General features: G+C 36.6%; 1 protein-coding gene across 3 annotated transcripts in view; it reads left to right on the top strand.

Moving 5' to 3' along the window:
* The window catches only part of GADL1 (GAD like acidic amino acid decarboxylase 1), a 246,357-nt gene that overhangs the window by 181,209 nt on the left and 44,078 nt on the right, over window positions 1-21,070 (top strand). For all 3 annotated transcript variants that reach the window (XM_010712892.4, XM_085226413.1, XM_085226412.1), the window contains 5 exons: window positions 4,936-5,015; window positions 5,129-5,183; window positions 8,788-8,904; window positions 15,543-15,607; window positions 15,848-15,929. In XM_010712892.4, the coding sequence (XP_010711194.1) occupies window positions 4,936-5,015; window positions 5,129-5,183; window positions 8,788-8,904; window positions 15,543-15,607; window positions 15,848-15,929 (399 nt within the window). The remainder of the gene's footprint in view (window positions 1-4,935; window positions 5,016-5,128; window positions 5,184-8,787; window positions 8,905-15,542; window positions 15,608-15,847; window positions 15,930-21,070) is intronic.

The following is a 21,070-nucleotide window of genomic DNA, read 5'->3' as shown; positions in this document are numbered from 1 at the left end:
GACTCTACTGTATAAAGTATCCTGCGGTGGTGAGGACCTTGTTGTAATAGGATGCATGTAGTTCCTGACATAATTTTAGCTTGCAAGCTTATGCTCCTAACATTCTGCTGGGTAAATAGACAAAGGAGACTTATTTTGAAGAGATCTGAGAGACATGGGCATTGTATAAGTTGTCCCTGACATTTAATTAATCTAAATGTCTTAAATAAAGTAGTATTTTTTTCAGGCTAAATATATTTATTTTTTTCCTTCTGAAAGATGTATGTATGAAAACAAAATGCCAATTCATGCTTAATTCATCATATTTCATCTTTGAAATAGCTGAAGAGGAAAAAATGATGTTGAAACATTTCATTTTAATGCTTCAGAAATGAAGCACATCAAATTTTCATCATGAAGTAATGTATTATTTCAGCGCAAGATTTAAATAAAAGTGCACTCTAAAGGCAAAACAAATTTCATTTAGTTTGGTATCTTTGCTTCACCAAGAAGACCCGAACCATGACATAGAATCAACCAGCAAAAAAAAAAAAAATTGAATTACTTTTAAGGCAGTGTTTTTGATCTGTAATACTTTGCTTGATTCACAAAACCATGTTGTAGTTAGTGATTGCTTGCTGTAAGACTGCCACTTTAGCAGCTAGATATTGTGACTGGTCAAAGACACCTAATATTTATTTTTCATTTTGAGGGAGGATGGTACATATTGATGTATATTTTTGATCCATCTGTACTGAGTCCAAGTTTTGCTACCTTTTGGAGCTAGTTTAATTCAGATATGTCCTATTATTAAGATTGTATTTAATAAATGCCCAACAGTGAAAAGAAGTACGTAAGTGCCCGTGTCAGTCTTCATTTTTTATTATTTGTTTTTATTTTGATGCTTCTTTTGTATAGAATTTTACTGTTTTTTTTTTGTTCTGAGGAATACCCTGTTTTGTGTTGTGTAAGCAAATGATTGAAAAAAATGATAATAGAGAAGTTGCAACCTGTGTTTAGCTTTAAAGTGAGTAAGGCAAATAGTGTTGGCATGGAGAAGTAATGAGGCTTTAATGAAATGAGAGTATTGATAAGGAGTCAAAATGCACCGTCAGCTCCAGGCACTGGAGTTGTAGGGCTTTGCTTCAGTGCTATTGAAATAAAATGATTTTTGTTTTGCTTTGAGTTGCCAAGTCCCACAGTTTCTGTCTGGCAGTTGGCAGGCTGAAAGAGCAGGGGAATGCATGGAGTTGTCAGTGACTTAATTTTATGTGACCTGGGGACTACGTATTCTTTGTAGTTTGTGGTTAATATGAAGTTCTGTGTTTAATGTGTGGCCTACTGAAGGTCCTCACATGCTGTGTTTGGCCTTCAGCAACAAAAGTGCTCCTTGTTCCTGCAAGTAAAATACTTACCTACTTTAAACTACGGTGATATTCCATGAAGATGGTACTTTTCTATAGCACTCTTGCTGGACAGTTACAGAGTGATTCCTCTTGAGACCATTTCAATAGTAAGAAGTTATTAAATCTCACTTTCCTGAGGCATGATTAGTGTTTCTGTAGAATCTGAATACAGCTATAGTTGTAGACCATGACCCACCTGCTTATCATTTTTCTCCATTTGAGCTTTATTCTGACCCAAGAATGTATTGCATTGATCTGAAAGCGAGGAATTTGCTGAATTTGAGGTAACTGAGGGTAGAAGAGTGTATGTGTAAACTGTTGAAATGTATGTGTTGATATGAGCAGTTTTTAGATGCAGTGGAACTAAATTCCTCCCCAATGCAACTTGATCGTGAAAGTAATAAAATGGAAGAACACAACTTTAACTCACAGTGTTGCCCTCTGTTGAAATTACAGCAGACAAAAAACAATCTCATAATAATGTAATTGCTTTATGCAATCATGTTTCTAGGAAACTCTTCAAAATCAAGAGAACAAACTTATCTTCTCTTTTAATGAGCACACAGGGAAAGTAACTTATCTTTGCAAATCTTATTAGAAAAAGAAAATTGTCTAGCTATAGTTAACACAGTATAGCATCACATCTTAAATGTACTATTTTGGTTTGATCTTGTGCTTAATGACATTCATTTCTCACTCCTAATGGTTACAGAGTTAACATGTCCAATCAAAACTACAAAAGACAAGGCAAAAGTAATCTCAACTCTTGGTATTAAAAATTATTACTTGATATTGCATATTTAGTGTATTAGTGTATATAGATACAAATAATATGTTTTATCTGAGTATTCCTTTCTCCTTATTGAAAGGACACTGTGAACAAATGAACTATTTGATATTGTTGTGACTGGAACTGCTAAATGTTCTCTGTTTTCTTCTTAAAAGAATATGATGTGACTTAGGTTTATGGTAATGATGGTGAAAAAAAAAAGTAGTTCCTGTATGTTTTCTATCAATATAACTGAAAGGTTACTTTGATGAAAAAAAGAAAGCACATTGCAAGTCAGTGTTGCAATATGCAGTCCCTTTTCTGTCCTACTGTAGACTTATCAAATTTTATCAGGTCTTCAGTAGGACAGAGGGAGGAACAGAAGTTCTTGTAAAGACGAGAAATAATACACCTGGCAGCTTGTTATGTTTTAGTGGTCTCTATATTCTTACCTCTCCTGCGCTTTAGTATAATCTCTCAAGTGCTGAAGTCTCTTATCTTTCTTTCATTCTTGTATACCATTTTTAATAATAAGTTATTTAGTGAATATTTACTTACTAATACAGTGATTTTGTAATTCTACAGCTTTCCAAATCTGAGACTGTATTATTATTTCTAGTGGTTCATACCTTTCGTTTGACCCTAATGGACAGAAATCAGTGATAGAGACTACCTTTATTTTCAACAATTTGCTAAATAGCTTAAAGCATCTCCAAATTTCCACTGATCAACACATAGCCACTCTACAATCATTATTACCATTATTGATGCTGTGTAAGACTAATTATCTACCTATGTATCTTGTAATTTTTGTAGCAGTTGAAATGAATGTGTCCTAAAGGCTTTGTGAATGTGTCATGTTACAAAAGTAAGCACTCTTAGAACTAACTGATAGTATCAGGTAGTATTTTTGTATGCCTTTAAAAAGTGTGCGATGGTGAGGAGAAAAGCTTTTTGTCAAAATGAAAAAGAGCCCTTTGAGATGATCCATCTCATCAAAATAAGCGTGACAGGCTTTAATATCCTTAATATATTCATACCCACACATTAAAATGTTGTACATTTTTCATAATTATGTTCTGCAGTAACTCCATTTGTGTGAACTCTCTGGAAGAAAATGGAATTAATTATCCACCTGGTTTCACCTCCTCTCTGAAAAGTAACAATTCTAGACATCATCATGGTTGCTGGAATAAGGATTGTTTTAACTCTTCAGTAATAATGTGTAAAAAAATCCAATTTTATTTTTTTAGAAGTAATAATCCCAGACTTGGATCGTCTTGATTCTGAGAACTGTGTAGTCCTATGAGATGCTGAATGCTCTCAAAACTTGCTCATTGATTTGAGTGGGTAGACATTTACCATGTTACAGGTTGTTGAGAGTTTGAGATCTCAGAATGAGTTCAGATTAAGAAGGTTATTGTGTCTTGAATTCCCAGGCTACTCTTGAAAATGGCTTAAGCTGTGTGATATGAGTGTGCTCTTATTTTGGAATGATACAAAAAGCTGTTACACTGAAGAACGGTATCCATATAGAGCTGCTCCTAATTTATTAAATTGAACGTTGGAAATGCAGGAAGCTAAAAGATCTTGAATATTTAACAGAAAAAAAGAGTGGACAGTCTACAGAGTGGACTGTGAGCTCAAATGTCCTTCTCATCTGAGTAATTTTAACATTCATTGATTGACTAAAAGCCCATTTCTGACATCCTTCGAGCAGGTGAAGGGGCATCTTTTACAGTCACATTACAGGCTTCATACACACCTTTATTCGGTTCAAAGTGAGAAGCACACTGTATGTATTGGTGTTCATTTGCATTTGTTCATAGACATCTTTTTGACAAGACATAGCTAAAATTCTTTGATAAAATACTAAAATATAGACTGGTTCAAACTGGAACTTTTTCTATAATCCATACTGATTTAAAGACGTATGATGATATACTAAGTGCCATCTAAAGTCTCCTGCTTTAATAATGGCTTCCAAGATCCAAATTCATGTAGACAACCTTGGTCTAACCACCAAGATTTTCAAGGATTTGAAAGCCTTGAAAGTCCTGATCATACAAACTCTAAAAATTCTGGTAAGTCTTGGGACTTAAACTCTGTGATCTTATGAACAGAATTGCTGAGTCAGACCAAAAGTTGGTTTACATAGATATCCTGTCTGACAGTGTCCAACAGCTGCTGTTTAGAGAAAGCATATAGAAAAAAATTATGGAGTTATACAGAATTATGAAGTGGTAGAGAGAGATATTTTTATATACATTCTGATTAAGAGTCCAGTGCTTTTGGATATTCAGACCTATAAGCAGCCTCTGGGCTGCTGAGTTCAGTAGCCTTTAGACCTTTCTTCTTGTGAATTTCCCTTTTACTCTTATTAATACTTTTGTTTCATTTCTATTTAAACATTTTGAAACAGTTAATCATTCTTTCCTAATGATACTTTAAATTTTCTTATTTTTATTCTAATGTAGAATCAGCTTAAACTATTCATATGTAATAGAGCTTTTTATTTCTAAGCCAACATTTTAAACATGGTGCGCATCTATTTTGTTTGTTTTCCCTGCTCTTCAGTGTGTCATAAATTGTTAAATACAGTATGTCTTTCTACTCGGTAGCTTTGTCAATTTGATTTATGTGTTAGGATATACTGTTATTATGGCTGTTAGCTGGTATTAAACTTATTTCAATGTCAGTGTTTCCTATGCAAATGAATTTTTAATTGTGTGCTCTCTTTATTTTTATTCTTTTTTTTTTTTATGCCTCTTTCATTTACAGTGTCATTACTCCATGAAGAAGGCAGCCTCTTTCCTGGGTATTGGTACAGAGAATGTTTACTTCGTCAAAACAGATGAAAGGTAAGCGAGCAAAAGTCATTGCTGTGTTCTGTGAGCTTTTTGAAATGCAGTAGTGCTGTACTAACCAACTTATTTGAATGTAACTGAAAAAGTTTTAAATCTGTGTCCCTTAGAGGTAAGATGATACCTGAGGAACTGGAGAAACAAGTCCAACGGGCCAGGAAAGAGGTGAGAGGGGGAGAGAAAGCATGAAAGAGAGAGCAGGAGCGTATGCAGACTGTGTGCTTGTGTCTGAGTGAAAGGAAGGAAAACTATGAGTGAGTGAAATCTTAAAAATAGAGCAGTTAATGTACCAGTGTTTTTCTTACAGGTGCAATCCATTTGCCCCAAACTTGTGGAGCAAGCCAAGGCTCTTAGGTGTTATACTGTTCTGGGGAGTGAAATTCTACAGGGTTTTCACAATTAATGACAAACCTCAGTACATTACTCTGAAGTATTTAGCACGTTTCGTCTAAGTGTAGGATTTCTTTTGCCGTTAATCTTTATTAAATAAAATGGATGCAGTATCTTAAAAGGTAAATGAAAATTAAAGGTTTTTCATTATGATAGCAGCTATTGTGCTAGCCTCTGTAGTGAACAAGAGTTGTAAGATATGGCTTGGTCTCTGAAACTATCATACGTGCTGCAAATTCTAATTTGTGTCCTTCTTAGTCCTGTCCTAAGATTGCAGAGGTTCCATTGTGCCTCTTTTCCCACAGACACTTTGCCAAGGAGAAAGTGAAAGGGCAGCATTTGGAAATGTGTTGATGTTTTGCTTGGAGAACGTTAATATACATCTCCACAATCTGTAAGATAGCGCTTACTATTGTCAATGTAATTAAATTCAGAGTTTGGAGGACCGAATATGGCTTCTAAGGCGCAGAGCATCTTCTTTTGGCTTGCTTATGCCACCTCATTTCTGCTTTAGAGCAGAAGGATTCGGATCTCAGCCCTTAGTTCATGAGCTGAGAATACTAACAAGCTAGTGTATTGTCCCTGGTGTGGATGTTGCCTACCATAAAATCCTACTTTGGGAGTTATTGTGGCTGATAGAAGTGGCACAGCGTTGCTATCCTGTCATGCACTGGTGTGGCCACAACTGCATTAATTAAAACCTTCCTTAGATCTTCAGCAAAATAACCATCTCCCCTTTGGGTTTGATACTAGACAGAATAACTAGTGATACATGGTGTCCTTAATTAGCTAGGAAACTCTTACTTTCATTATCCATGGAAGACAGTCTGTACTTTGCTCATTTGAACTGTCTGGGGGGGAGAAAAGAACTGAAGTGTGGAGCGAGAGAAAGCAGGCACACAGGAGAATGAGCTCCGTGCTCTGGAAAAACGTTTTCTTGTTTTTTTGTTTTTTTTTTGTGTGTGTGTGTGTGTGTGATTTGGTGGTTATTTAAAAAGGTCATCTGGCATTTATGTTGTTAAACAAAGAAGTTAGCCTCAATTCTGTTCTGTGCAATTTGAAAACAATGTTCTATATTCTGTATTAATACTGTTCTATATTAAAATGCTCTGCTCATAGGCATGCTACCTTTGAGAAACACTTACTATTTTGCTTGCCTTTTGATGGAAATTACAGGCATTTTGGAAATTTTTCATTTCACCTGAGCTTCCGTAGCTGTATCTGTCCTTGATAAAGTACTATTCTACAACTTTTTTAAGGACACTTCAGTGAATTACAGTGAATATTCTAATGACTCTTAAACAAGAGGATGTATTCACTAGTGACAAGAGCACAGAATGTTCACTGGCTGTGAATAGGGAGAGTCTTAGTCCTGTTTTTAGAGGATTTAGTCAAGAACATCTATTTAACTTTATTGGCAAGAATAAAAGTGTGATTCTCTTCTTTATAGAAAATTGCAATGGTAACTATAATTTTTTGAATTTGTAATGCTCCTAAACTTGTCCCCATATTCTGTCAGGCTACCTGCTGGCAGCTGGGCAGGCTGTGTCACTGTGATGTAGCTGTGATTGAGGAAATTGGTAAGAGTACTAAGAGAAACTGTTAAGTGCAGCAAATAAGTCTTAGCCTCACTTGACAGTATTTCGTATTTGAGCTTCAGGTTCTTTTGTAAGTTTGATTGACTTTTGTTGTAGGCTGTAGTAAGAATGAATGATCAAGAAGTGAATTACAGTCTGGTAATTTTTTGTGAGTGTGTGGGATTCATTTTAATTTATTCCAAGGCTACTTTCCATTGCTTTAGCAAATTGTAAGGAAATTTTAAAGTACAAATACATCATAATTATGTGCTATTCTAAGAGTCTTCTACACTGTTAAAGAATTATGAGGCCTGGAGCACGTCTCCTGTGATGAAAGGTTGAGGGAGTTGAGATTGCTTTGAGAAGAGAAGGCTCTGGGGAGACCTCGTTGCAATCTTCTGGTACTTGAAAGGAGTTTACAAGCAGGAGGGTGACTGACATTTTATACAGGTAGATAGTGATAGGGCAAGGGGGAATGGATTTAAACTGAAAGAGGGAAGGTTTAGATTAGATGTTAGGAATAAATTCTACACTCAGAGGCTGGTAAGGCACTGGCACAGCTGCCCAGAGAAGTTGTGAATGCCCCACCAATGGAGGTGTTCAAGGCCAGGTTGGATGGGTTCTAATCTTGCGATTGGCAGGGGGTTTAGAACTAGATGATCTTTGAGGTCCCTTCCAACCCAAGCCATTCTATTATTTTATGAATTATAAAACTATCAGAATGTAAATGTGAATCAAGCCTGCCTGTCTGTGTTGTAGACGTTTAAAAGTGGCAACGCTTAAAAAAAGAGGAAAACAAAGATCAGATTTCAGTTAAAGTGAAGCTACATGAAAGACTCACACTTAGAGTTTGATTTCCATCTGATGTGTGATTGCAGTGAAGCTACTCCGAGTTACATCAGCACAGAGACTTACATCATCTGTGAGATTTAACTGCAAATGAACTTCAGGGATCCAAGATTACGCAATTTAGTAACAACTTCTGTGCTTCTTCTATAGCTGCACTGTCATGTTGTGAGCCAGATACTGGAATGAGTGGAGTAGTTGCTTCAGCATGAACTTACAGCACATGAGAATGGACAGTCATTGCTAGGATTTATACCCTCAATTTCATGAAGTTGCCACAGATCCCTTCTAATCTTTAAACTGTCAGATTTCCAGTGGTCTCTCTACTGTGGTTCAGTTGCCATCAACATCCCTTCCTGTTTTCTAGATAGTAAGGAGTAAGAGGATAGGACTTGGCTGTACACGGGGCATTGGGGTCAGATAGCAGCGGTCAAGTTGTGGTATATGCCAGTGCTGTCTTCCCTTGGCAAAGAATGTAGGCATTGTAGGGGGAGCACAAGTGAGTCCCTGGAGGGGTGAGTCATTTCCCAGCATGGGTAGCATGCTGGCTGTACTAAAAGCTTGATTTGTGTTTGGCATAATGGTAGGAAATTGGATGGTAAAATATGGAAGATCGAGAAATGAAAATCAGTGTATAAAAAGGGATGTTAAATAGCCAGAGTGCTTTCATCTTGATAAAACTGGCATCTGTCAAAACAGTCTGAAGCTGTCTGAACCAGAGCAGTTTGCCCTGTGATGGTGTTAGCTGGAAATGCCTTTTTTTTTTTTTTTTCCTAAGAGTCAGCATTTTTATATGCAGGACCTTCTTTATGAGGCTCTCAGTGCTGGGAAACTAAAATGTAAACTGTCACATTTTTGTCCTACTTTTCATGACCTTGTTGTACTTCAGCTCTCCATACATACTGAGAGAAATGAATGGTGTGAATGACAGTTTTTTGTTTTGAATCCTGTTGCAGGGGTCAGCACCATTTCTTGTCTGTGCTACTGCAGGCACAACAGTACTGGGAGCATTTGATCCTCTGGATAAAATTGCCGATATTTGTGAAAAGCATGACCTCTGGCTTCATGTTGACGTAAGTTTGGACAGTGTGCTTTTCTTTAGCATTGCTTTTTCTTTTATAATTCATATTTTTCTTTGACTGTTGATGTTTCTGTGTTGTAGTAAGTTGGACTTAATTAACTTTTTTTTTCCCAGAGAAAACAGAAATATATATCCTTATTTGTCTCTGTTGCCTATGCTGAAAGCCAGCAAATGATTTGGTTGTGTCATGCAGTCAAGACTTTCTTGTCATTGTCATGCTAATTTCAGATGATTTTAAGATCAATTTCTTTTTCCTTTTTGTTACCACCCAAAATGCTTCAAGGATGATTATATACTAAAAGAACCACATTCTGTTGGGGAATGGACACATTAGAAATGTGGTGTATCAGTCATACAGGTTGAAATAAAGGTATTTCGGCTTCAACCAACCAGAAATTATTCTGTTTCATAGTTTCAGATTTGAGTTTCCTGTACATCCCCTTAAGTTTTCCTAAATTGTTAGAAATTTTTCTTGTCTCAGTTCTTTTTATTTTCAGTTCTAGATTTTAAAATCGATTTGTGAACCCCTTTGGAATAATCACTGACCCTTTTTATTACTGGCATTATAAAATCAGTTCATGAACCTCTTTGGAATAATCATTGAGACTATTCATTACCCGAAAGAGCTAGCTGCAAGTGTGTTTTTCTAAAACTAGGTTTCTTCATATTTTCTAAAATTGGATTCTTTTTATAGTGACAATGCCATGAACTCAGAATGTCTATACCAAAATACAAGGAAGGAATGATGAGAGAATCTGGAGCAACATAAGAAGAGATTTTTAGATCTGCTTTAAATTTTTCAAGTGTTTTATGTTAAGCAGTTAAAGAAAAATCACACAGACAATGATATGCAGTTCATATAAAACTGTCTCAGACTTGAATTAAGACTTGAATTAAGTGTGAGTCAAAAGAGTTTTCTTATTGACTTGGAGGCAAAGATAGATACAGAATTTAGTCCTAATATTTCAAGTGTCTGCAGAGCCTGCTCCTCATTTTGTGCTGGTTAGGATTACCCAGCAGGTTTTACAGCAGAAGTGAAGAATTCATATTAGGTGCTAGTCTCTTGTGTGTCTGTTCATAGTCAGTGAAGAGATGGGTGTATTCCAAGTCTCTGTTGGAATGCTCACCTAGGAGGTGGAACTGCTGGAGGCATCTCCAGTGGCCATGGGAGAACCATGAGCATTTTCCTGTAGCTGTATAACTAAAGCTAGGTGTATATACTGGGGCAATATTCTGAACTATACTACATAGGCAGTTGCTGGTGTTCTGTAAAAAACTAAATTTTCCTTCAACTTTACCTCTTGTTAAGCTAAAGGGAAAATGTCAGTGAATATCTTAGTTAATTTTCTGTTTTAAAAGTGACTGTCAGATGTTAACTGATTACCCACAGAATAAGAAATGTACAACCATAAACTGGGTAGTTTATGGTTTTGAAGACTCATTTTTCTCTTAGGATGTGATTCATGTTATTAACCTTTCAATGAATTCTCAGCCTTTCTTGGGAGTTCTGTCAGTATTTTGTCCATCTTTTAATTCACCCTCAGCTGAACTGTCAAGAACTGAGTGCATTGTTTCTTTATTTCTGTTTAAAGTTTGTAACTATTTTTATGGAAATGGGATAAAGGGAAGAGACCGAAAGCTTTGTATGTAAGTGACGTAAGGCATAGTTATTATACAAACGTGCTATGATAAAATGATCAGACTGTAATTTGTAATGTGACCTTTACTTCACTCACAGCAGTATTTGAAATAGATTTATTGGAATAACATAGAAAAAGTAGGGATCAGGCATCTGCTATTCAGAAATAGCATGTAAGAAACACAATGAAGGGTTTGATTTTATTTTTCTCTTTACTTTTGAGCAAGCCAACCTCCTTCTAGCCTTACAGTCAAGAACATTATATTAGAAATCTTTGAAGATCTGCATTCTTCTGGAAGATCTATCTTCCAGTTGAATGCTTTATGCATTGTGAGGTCTCATTTTTGTAGCAAGTACTGCTTCTTTGTCAGTGAGTTACTGCCATAGCTTTGGAGGAAAAAAAGATACAGTACCATTAAAACAATCATTTAAAAACAAAGAAAGCTTTAACTTAAGACTCTTATCACTGATGAGAATCAGGATTATCTACCACAAATGATCTCAAGAACTGTCTTTGCACTTTTATTCCATGAAATGTCAGTGACATTATTTCCAGATTTACTCTGTTTTATCTCATTTCAGAATATCTTCTGATATAAAAAAATTGATATGTTTGCCTTAGGGAGACTCTTCTCATTAAGTATGAAATGATAAAGTTCATGATCCTTAGAAAGGGCAAAAGGAGAAAGTCAACATAAAATCAGCAGGCTTCAGAAAGATAAATTTTAGTAAAGTCAAAAATAGTAGGTAAGTTCTTTCATGGATACAGATCTGAAAAGGAAGTTAAGAAAAAGTTTTTTTGCAGATAATACCAATAAGCCCAAACTATCTCAGCAGTCAATCACAGCCAGTGCAGAGACAGTATTTTGTGTGCGTTGCAGCATTCATACAGTGGTCATGGCAATAATCTATCATACATCTATGAGGTCATTCTTAATTAGTTGTTTGACATCATCAATATGTACACAAGCTTGAGCACTTTTGTATGTTGTGTATTGTGTACATATGTAGCTTTAAACACAGGGGTGTTACCTCCCTGCTGGTCTTTTACAGTTTTTCCCATGGCTAACCAGAGCAGAAAGGCTGTTTTAACCTATTATCTCATGCTTAGGTAGTTAGTTTAATCACATTGCAAACACCCAGTGATTTCCATTGTTTGCTGTGATTTCTTACATATGAAAGAATCGTTTTCTCATATTGCGTGGACGCAGCTGATCTTCATGTGTTTTGAGCTACTCTGTATTATTCTCAGCTGGATTTACCAGAAATAAAATGTGCCCATTTGGTTGGTCAATCTACCTTTCTTCTCTAGCCTCATGCATGGAGAAGAAGCTGCTAACTTTACTGTGTATTAGCAATAACTCGTGGGAAATTCTCATAAGAAAGCCAGAGAAATGCTATGAAGCTGCAACTGTGGTAGTGAATAAAAGCCTAGCTGGAAAATCATACAGAGAGCAGCCATCAGTGGTTCACTGCTGAAGTGGAAGGATATTTTAAGTAAACTTCAGGAAATATATATCCTAGGTTATGTTATCCAGTATTTTTATTAATAACTTAGATGAAAAAGAATCCACTAGCTAAAAATGAAGATAACATAAAACTACAAGAGGCAGTGGGAGGACAGGATTAGAAATTTGAGATCTTGACAGCTTGGAGAAGAAAGTAGAAAAAACTAGGTTACAGTTCAATAACTTTTTTGCTCTAGGTTTAAGCTCAAATAATCAGCTGCACATAGAGCTTGGAAATGTTGGCTAGATAGCAGATCTCCAGAAAAAGATATGATGTTTGCAGTGCATCACAGATTAGCAGCTTTAAGCTTTTGCGGATAGAGATAAACATCTTGACAGCTTCTTTGAATAAAAATACATAAAATAATCCTTTCTGCTTGGTGCTCCACCTGCTATATCCACTGAATCCAAATCAAAAGCTACATTTCAAGAAGGCCTTGTTACAAGCTACTCGTCATATGTTCTCTTACAAATAAGTTGTTCTTCAACCAATCCTATGCACACAATTATTTGCCATAACTGAGCAGAGCACTGCACTGCACCTTCCCCATGTCCTGGTTTCGGGCAGTACCAATCGCACACTGCTGTGTGGGTGTTGTGAGCAACAGGTGTGTGCTTGGGGCTGGGCTGGGCCGCTCAGTGGGGCAGAGCCACCACCATGATGGCACAGGGTAGGTGATGGCCATACGGTGGGCTGGGCCAGGCCTCTTGCAACCTTCAGGTTGCGGGTTGGACATGGCTGAGCTGCTGCAAGGAGGAAAAGAAGACCATGTGTTTCCCATGGTCACTATAGGTAAGATAACAGAGGTGACAGTGTTTAGGACTGATGATTCATTCTGTAGGACTTTGGCAGTTAAACACAAATCAGGTAGCAAAGTCTTGCAATCTCCATCATTAGAACTCTTTAAAAGCAGACAAAGCCAGTGATTCTCAGTCTTCATAGGTGCTTTCTTGTTTCTGGCCTTGTATCCCTATGCACTTCATCTGTGAACTGGGAAAATAAACATGAAGCACAAATTTACCTCATGGTACTGTGACTCCAAGACACATCCGAAGGTGATGGAGATGCACAGCCCTGCAGTGCTATTGTACCTGTATGGGAACTGTTAAGTCAGGGCCTGAACCACTGATTGATCACCTGAGGCAAGCACTGAGTCAGCCATGGAGCACAGGTGAGGGTGATGTGATTCAGCTGTGTGACCAGAACGGGTGGAGCCTGGCTGCACCTCTCCTAGATGCTATTTACAGGCTGACTCCACTGGGGAAGGGTCTCTTTTTGGAGATCTCTTCTTTTGGAGTTTTCTGCTGTGAGCCTAGGATATGGGTGAGCATTTCATTTTTGATTGTCTCTTTCCACCAAGATAATCTTTCTAACTATAAACCTGTAAAATGCTATTCTAACTACACCTCTCTTCTACCTGTACATTTGTTAATTGTACATACTTCTTATCCAGATCTCTAGAAGCAGTTTTTAAAATGAGGGCAGATGGAAGTGCCGACAGTGTTTCTTAGGCAGCAGTTGTTAATGTCTCTCTGCACTTTATCTTTCATTTTGCTACTAATCACAAGATGGGTGTGTTCACTGCTTATTAATCTAAACAAATGATGAATGTTTGGCAGAAGTGAGATGGCTGATCCTGTCCCTGGAGGTAGCACACAGTGGGATGAGCTCTTGTGAGCTTTTTTAGTTCTGTTTTATAGGACAGCTTGAAAGGATCAACTTTTTCAAATGCTTTGGTTTCAACTTTTTAAAAGAATTATTGCATTTTAGTCTGTTGCTTATAAATTGTGAAAATTGGAGAATAATTTCATGGCTTTTCTGGCTTTTTTTTTTTTTTTTTCTTTTTTTAAAAAGAAGAGCAAAATCTGTCAGTAAATAGGAAGATCATCTTGGCTGGGGCAATCCAATTTTAAGTCATGGTTCTGCTGCAGGTATAATGTGGAGTTTGAGACAAACAATTTCCTCTCTTATATTGTAGATATAGATAGAACAACAGCCCTTTTCTCAGCAAGAATGTTGTGAGCATGACAACATAAAATATGATGTGGTGTTTGTGTACTGCATTAATGAGAACTAATGATCTGCATGAATTAGGACAAGTTATTAACCATTCATTTCCCTTGTGAGTCTTCACTGTTCTTGCTTCCCAGAGACAGCAGGTCTTACTCCTAATACATAGCATGTGAAGCTAACGATTCACAGATTAGCTCTCACAGCTGTTTTTTCAAGCAATAAAGAAAAACCTAAGCAAAGATACAAAAAACTCATGCACCCCCAAAAATACCCAAAGCCAAGCAAGCATGAGTTCACCATATTTAAATCAAGAATCTTCACAGTGGTGATTTTTTTTCTTCATTAACCCAAAATATATGTGTGTTGTGTGGGTTTTTTTGGTTTTTTTTTGGTGTTGTGTGTTTTTTGTTGTTGTTGTTTTTTTTTTTTTTTTTTTTTTTTTTTACAATAAGCTGAATCTGGATGTTTTGTGGACTGATGCCTCCTCTGCATCTCTGAGGAGTGTTGCTTACTTCACAGGAAGCTATATGTGGATTCTTTCTTCATAAATGCTGATAATTCTTTTTTTAAATTTAGTATAATTTCTCAAATACAGTGTGTGACATACTCTGACCCCTTAGATAAATGTTGTTTGAGAACTGGAGATCTACTGCAGCTGGTAGGTGATATCTGGTCCTTTCTGAATTCACAGATGAGAGTCACCTTCTTTAACTTGAAGTGTCCAGAAGTTAAGTGTAATATACGCTTGTTGTTTAGGCTCCTTCTGCAGTGCATGGAGAGAGACATCTTCAAGAGGTGTCACTCAAAGATAAGCATCTGGAATAGATAACAGGATAAAAGAGTTTCAGTGGAGAGTTACTCACTACAGAGAATGATGCTCACTGATGCTTAGACCACGTTCCTAGTTCTTAGTTGACCTGAGATGGACGTGGTGATTGCTACACTATTTTAACATCAGTTGGATTACTGGTCACAGAAATGCTGCTCTTGCAGACTTCACTTTTCACATAAAAACTCTATGGAGTATCTGAGCCTGGGCTTTGCAGTTGGCAGAGGTTGTTATTCTCTGATTTGTGAGAATTTCTCACAAATGAGATACGAGCAGGGCAAAGATGTACAAAATGGGGCTTTCTTCTCTCATTGCTTAGGCAGGAGAGTTGGAAACATCTCTGATTCTGGAATGGACATAGTTATGCAGAAGCCCTTGCTTATACAGAAAGGGCAATGTAGCTTGTGCTTCATGTTCTAGAAAAAAAACACCAGCTCCTCTATCTTAGGCATAACTCCAAGCAGTTATCTATCTTCTCAGTTGGTGAGGCTGAAGGCAAAATTTAGCCCATTGACCATGTAGTAAACTAAATTTAAAATGTGACAAAACCTGGCAACAAATAACTAAATGAAGCATTATTGGAGAGCACTAAGTACTTTATAAAAATAACATTGCCTTGGCTCTCTAAATTTTCCAACAGGCTTCTTGGGGTGGCTCAGCTTTGATATCGAGAAAGCATCGCAGACTTCTTCATGGTATCCAAAGGTAAGGCAGTTTTAGTTCATGGTCATTCTTATCAGGGACTGACATGGATGAATGTGGCCTAATGGCCTCCATGAAAGCTGTGTTTTCCAAAATATGTACTATTATTACTTACATGTGGGTGGGGGAAGGAAAATCCTATTTATCTACTTAGAATGCATTTAGGCATTTTTGACTCTGGTACCAATGATTATAGGTGCAATTTCTGTGCCTTCTCCTCTTTTTCCTTTTGTAAATTTATAGGGCAGATTCTGTTGCCTGGAATCCCCACAAAATGCTGTTGGCAGGAATTCAGTGCTGTGCTCTTCTGGTGAAAGACAACTCTGTAAGTCCTTCTGCCTTTTTTCTTTCTTCTCCTTTTTAAATGTAGTAGAATGTCATTGCTGTAATGTGGAAGTGGAGATAAAAAGAAAACAATTGTTAGTCAACTTTACTACACTGCAGTGCAAAGGCTGAATGATGTTAACTGATACTATTTTCAATTTCACTAAGAAATTAATAAAGAGAGTAGGACCATTCAGATACAAGTCACTGTACACATCACTGGTCAAACTTTGCAATTGGTGCCCTTCCTAGTTAGCTTCTGTATATGATTTACATTCAGGATTGAGTATTTTGTCAGATGGGTCTGCAGTGCTTGACCACCAAGCTTGTCAAAGTCTTTAGAATAGCCATAGTCATTGGGACTGCATTAGTACTGTGTCATTGTTAGAGTGCCATCTACACAGAACTACTCTTTGCATCTTCTTACATGGGTTTACCAGAGTGAGAAAGTAGAAGGATAGTTGTAGGAGGATATGCAGTCAAAGATGCTGAGCCTTTTTTTCCTCAAATCGACTAGTTTTTCTCTTCAACACTAGGGTGATTTAGGCATTCCAAAAACTATGAGTAGTTAAAAGACCTAGCAAGCAAAGAAAACTCTGCCAAGTGTTGCAAAAATGACTTGAGTCTGCAGTGTGATGTGTCTTTATGGAATTCTTCTATCTCAATAAAGAAAACAGTAAATGGTTATTTAAAGTACCACTACAAATTCAGCCCTGAAAAAACTTATGTACATTGTCTACCATGAGAGTTTTAGCTTGTGCTTGGCTTTATCAATGACTGAACATCATGAGGATATGAAGTCCCTGACATTTGCATCACTGTTTTGTGGTCATGTAAATTAGTTTTAAAAGTCTCTATCAAAACAGCTGATGGTTTCTATTCAGCTGTGAGTTATCTGTCCATGTAACTGATTACTAACTCTTGATAGTAAGAACAGATGAGGTCTAAAGGGCATAAATACTAATCAGTGCTCTCTTGGAGCAGTTAATTCCAAGTTGTGGACAAGACATGATAGAAGAACAAGACGTGACTCTTCATTTCCTTAGGCTGGGGTCTATGGAATTAAAGGGGATAACAAGTTCCAGGACTACCTGTCCATCACTTTATCTTTATTCCAGACTGAAAAAGCAGCATAATAAAGTTATTGACTAAGGTTAATGTAGTCTCTAAGTTGCAGGCTTTGGAAGAAGTCAGCACTGTATTTTTAACTAATTAGGCCCAATACATAGATAGATGTAGCCTCAGGTAATGATTACACTACTTAGGCTGCATACTGGAAACTTCTCTGGAAGAGAGAGGAAAGAAATGGAGAGAAATTAAATATTTTACCAGCCTTGGCACTCAGAGTCTCTTTACAAACATTATTCCAACTCCAGGACTTTGATAGCCTTTGTATTCTTGCATAGAGTGTAATACCTGCTAGAGCACTCCTATTCAACTTCTAAATCACAGCTATGCAGTGTTGTGTCAGAAGTACTTGCAAGGATCAATTCCAGGCAGTTGAGAGGTGAAATAGCAAAAGTGTTACTGATTGTACAGTCAGCTTCTATAGTACAATGTGACTTGGTCTGGAAAATGGAAGAAAGGGTCTTAGTGTGTTTGACTCCTTGAAAAGTGGCATTTAAGCATTCTGTATATGAAGCAGCGCAAACCTTGTATGCAAACATGAGTGTGTGATAATTTGGAGTACTTTCTTATCAGTCACTAAGAAAAATGAAATGCATGTTTAAGACACTTCACCAGAAGGGCCTTGCTTCACTTTGATCCCCTCTATACCAAATCCAGAGCAGGGAGTTGGATCCAGTCTCTTTTTTTTACCATTAAAAATGCTATTTGCACACTGGTATGAATAGGGAAGGATATGTGTTTCCAGTTCTTATTTTGAATCCTTTTCTACTGCTCCTTAATTACTTATATGTCTATTGTCACAGATGAAGTCAACATATAAATATGAACATAATCCCCTCGCTCTATGAGTAGGATGCTGAGGTGGGAGCTGGAAGAGTTTAGCACAAATTGCTCTGTTAATAAATGTTCAAGTAGCCTCAAGAGGTTAGTTTCTGAAATGATGAATTCTTCGGGAAGTCAGACCAGCAAAATGTTAAGCACTGACATTAAGTGCTGCTTTTGTATCAAGCCTTAGTTCCCTTTGAAGGCTTCATTAAGGAAGTTTTGTTGGCTTGACTGCCCATTTGATTAAAGGTCCATTTGGAAACTGAAGATACTATTAGCATTGGAATTGGATGATTTTAAGTGGACAAATAAAGCCTTTCAGGTCTTTTTCTTTTTTAATGTAAAGACCAGGCTTGGTATTCTACTTTGTTTCAACAGATGATCTTCATGATCTTGAGATAGGATGTTACTACTCTATCAGATTATTCTATTTTCCTACTAGCAACATCAATAGAGACTGGTCTGGTTATATATTATTATTATCACTATTATGTTTTTTCTTTTTTGCCCCGTAGCATCAGTGAAGCTATGTACTTTAGCAGTGCTGATAATCTGAAGACATTGCAGCTAGATTATTAGAATGAAATGCAGTATTTACATTCCTATACAGACTTTTTAAAAACAATCTACAGGGAAATGTTGAGTAAGGAAATCTTCCAGCCTTCATGAAGCAAAATTGGAGTAGTTTCCAAAGAAGACAGATTAAAAAAAAAAAAAAAAAAAAAAAAGAAATACGTGTTTGACTTGATTAGAAGAAAGAAGTGTTTTCATCAAGGGGAAAGAGAGATTGGTTAGTACTCTGAAAGGGATCAGATCAATGACAATAATTTCTCAGTGCTTAAATCACTCAAGAAATGCACAGCTATCACTTCTTCACTGCCATAACCTGAATAACTTTCATCACTTTTGTGACAAGATATACTTTCTCAGAACAGACTTGTATTGCTCTGGTATGAATTGCAATGATTGTTTAAACACAGAGCTAGAGGGACTGATACTCTGAAAATTTAGTGAGTGTACTTTGTTCTTGTATGTTCTTAAAATGCTATGAATCAGCCTGAGGTTGTGCATAATCCCTTAAAACCTCAGTTACTCCAAATAAAGTCCTCCAGGTCTTTGGATCCTTTCTGTAATCTATATAAACATGATTATTATCATGTATATAGATAACTAATGTTCATCACAAATGCCAAAGCTCTGTGACTCTTCAGATCTAGGTTAGATAATTAGTCATCCATTCTGGGGAATGAACAGAATTTTCACTTATTGCTTAAAAATAAAATCTAAAAGAATGTAGCTAATGAAGTCCCAGTTTAGCACAGAATGTTACTGATTCTGCTAGACATACCTACAGTGTAATGTCTTCCACATCATTAGCAGTGTCACAAAGATACCTAATTCACTGATTTTTTTTTTTTTTTATTTTTTATTTTTTCTGGAGCAGCTGCAGGAAGCACTCTGTTTCCCATGATGTCTATTTGGGGTTTGATACCACTGAGAGCTCGTTCTCACCTCTTGAAGTGAATTACAGGGATGGCCTTTTGTAGTGCACTGCTTTTGATAATTTTCAAGTATGCCATTCAAAAGATTGTCCTTCTTGCTTTAGATGAATGAAATCAGGAAGATATTTGTCTTGGGAGAAAAACCTATTCATGTTGTGTTAATAAAATTCAAATTTACTTATTACTGGCAACGGAAATGGAAAGAGATCAGAAGATGTAGATAAGTGTGTTCAATGAGGAAAAATGTTTTGAATTATGTACTGTAAGGAACTGGAGCTTTTATGTATTGGTTTTGGTATCAATAACTTTATTTGCCATTAATTATAACATGTAACAACTATCTATAGACTTAATCAAAACCAAAAACTTTTAGCAACTTATTGTGGATTAGGGCCTTTATGAAAGTACATTTCCTTTTTCTGAAACTTTTAAAAGCCTCAGTATAAGACAGCACTATAATTAGTTCTGATCAAAGGGCAGAAACAGATAAAAGATGCTGAAGGAAGGAAGAATCTCAAACTTGCAAATAAGTCAGTTCTAATGAAATGTTTGAGATTCTTCTGAGCTGATGTAGCAACTCAGTTGCTGTGTGGACAGTCATGGAGGTCATCTTGGGAATGACAGTGTTGAGTTAGCATATGTTTTCTTTCATTCTTCTATACTTTTCCTTCATTTGACTGGGAAAACACAGATAACATTTAAAGTGCTCTGCATGTTTGAGCTTTTTACTTTTGCATCAACAGTGATCACAGAGTAGCTGCTTTCTTGAACAGAAAACTTGTCTTGGATTTTTTTCTTTTTTTTTTTTTCTTCAGTCCTATACCCTATCCTGCAACTTTTCCCTTGCTCTTCCACCTTGCTTCTTGCATTGGTCTGGCATATTCCCTTTCCCTTCCACAAGACATTAATTTTTGTTCTTTCTCCTATCTGGTGCAGTGATATTTCAGGGATGTAACTATTTCTCTTTGGAGAGAGCAGCAGGATTTCTTGAGTGTGTTTTATTAGTAGTAAGATAAACAGATAGAAAAAGACCATCACACCAGCATGTCCTGTCAGTTTTGGGAGCACCAGGAGAGTAGGACAATAACAGAAAGTTGAATCCCTGCAGAAGCAGTGGAGAAGAATTCATGTTGTTTTTCTCCCTTTATGCTATTCAAATAGACATGCAGGGTTTCTTTTGTTTTGTTTTTTTGTTTTTTTAAAGTATTGACAGGGAATTGAAAAACAGGGTCAGAAGGAGATTATTCTGTATATGCCAATTGAATATTTCTAATTTTCATGTATTTTTGGAGTTCTTTGTCTTGAATCTTTTTACTACTTCCAAAGTTACCAGCAGTGTATTGCAAATAAATTAAAAACTACCTCTTTCTTTAAAAGTGATGTCAGCTACCACCATTTGAAATACAGACTTGCAGAGAAGTGGCTGAAAATGGTTCAGTTGATTCAAACTGAGGGGTGATGCACAATTAAAAAATGAATTATGGTGTTTGCTAAATAGCAAAGCGTCTTTTGCCATGTTGTGCCCTTACTGATTATTGTTCTCTGTTGTATGGAGGATTTCTGGTTCTCTTACATAGACATCTGAATTCAGTCAGATGCTGTAGCCATGTTTTTAACCTCACCTGAATTTCTATTCTAGTATTATTTTAGAGATGTTTCTATTCACCCACATGTAATATCCCTGACA

Source organism: Meleagris gallopavo, chromosome 6 (assembly GCF_905368555.1).
Source record: "Meleagris gallopavo chromosome 6, MGAL_WU_HG_1.1, whole genome shotgun sequence".
NCBI lineage: Eukaryota > Metazoa > Chordata > Aves > Galliformes > Phasianidae > Meleagris > Meleagris gallopavo.
The sequence above is the reverse complement of the archived record's forward strand: the minus strand, read 5'-3'. Positions and strand labels throughout refer to the sequence as shown.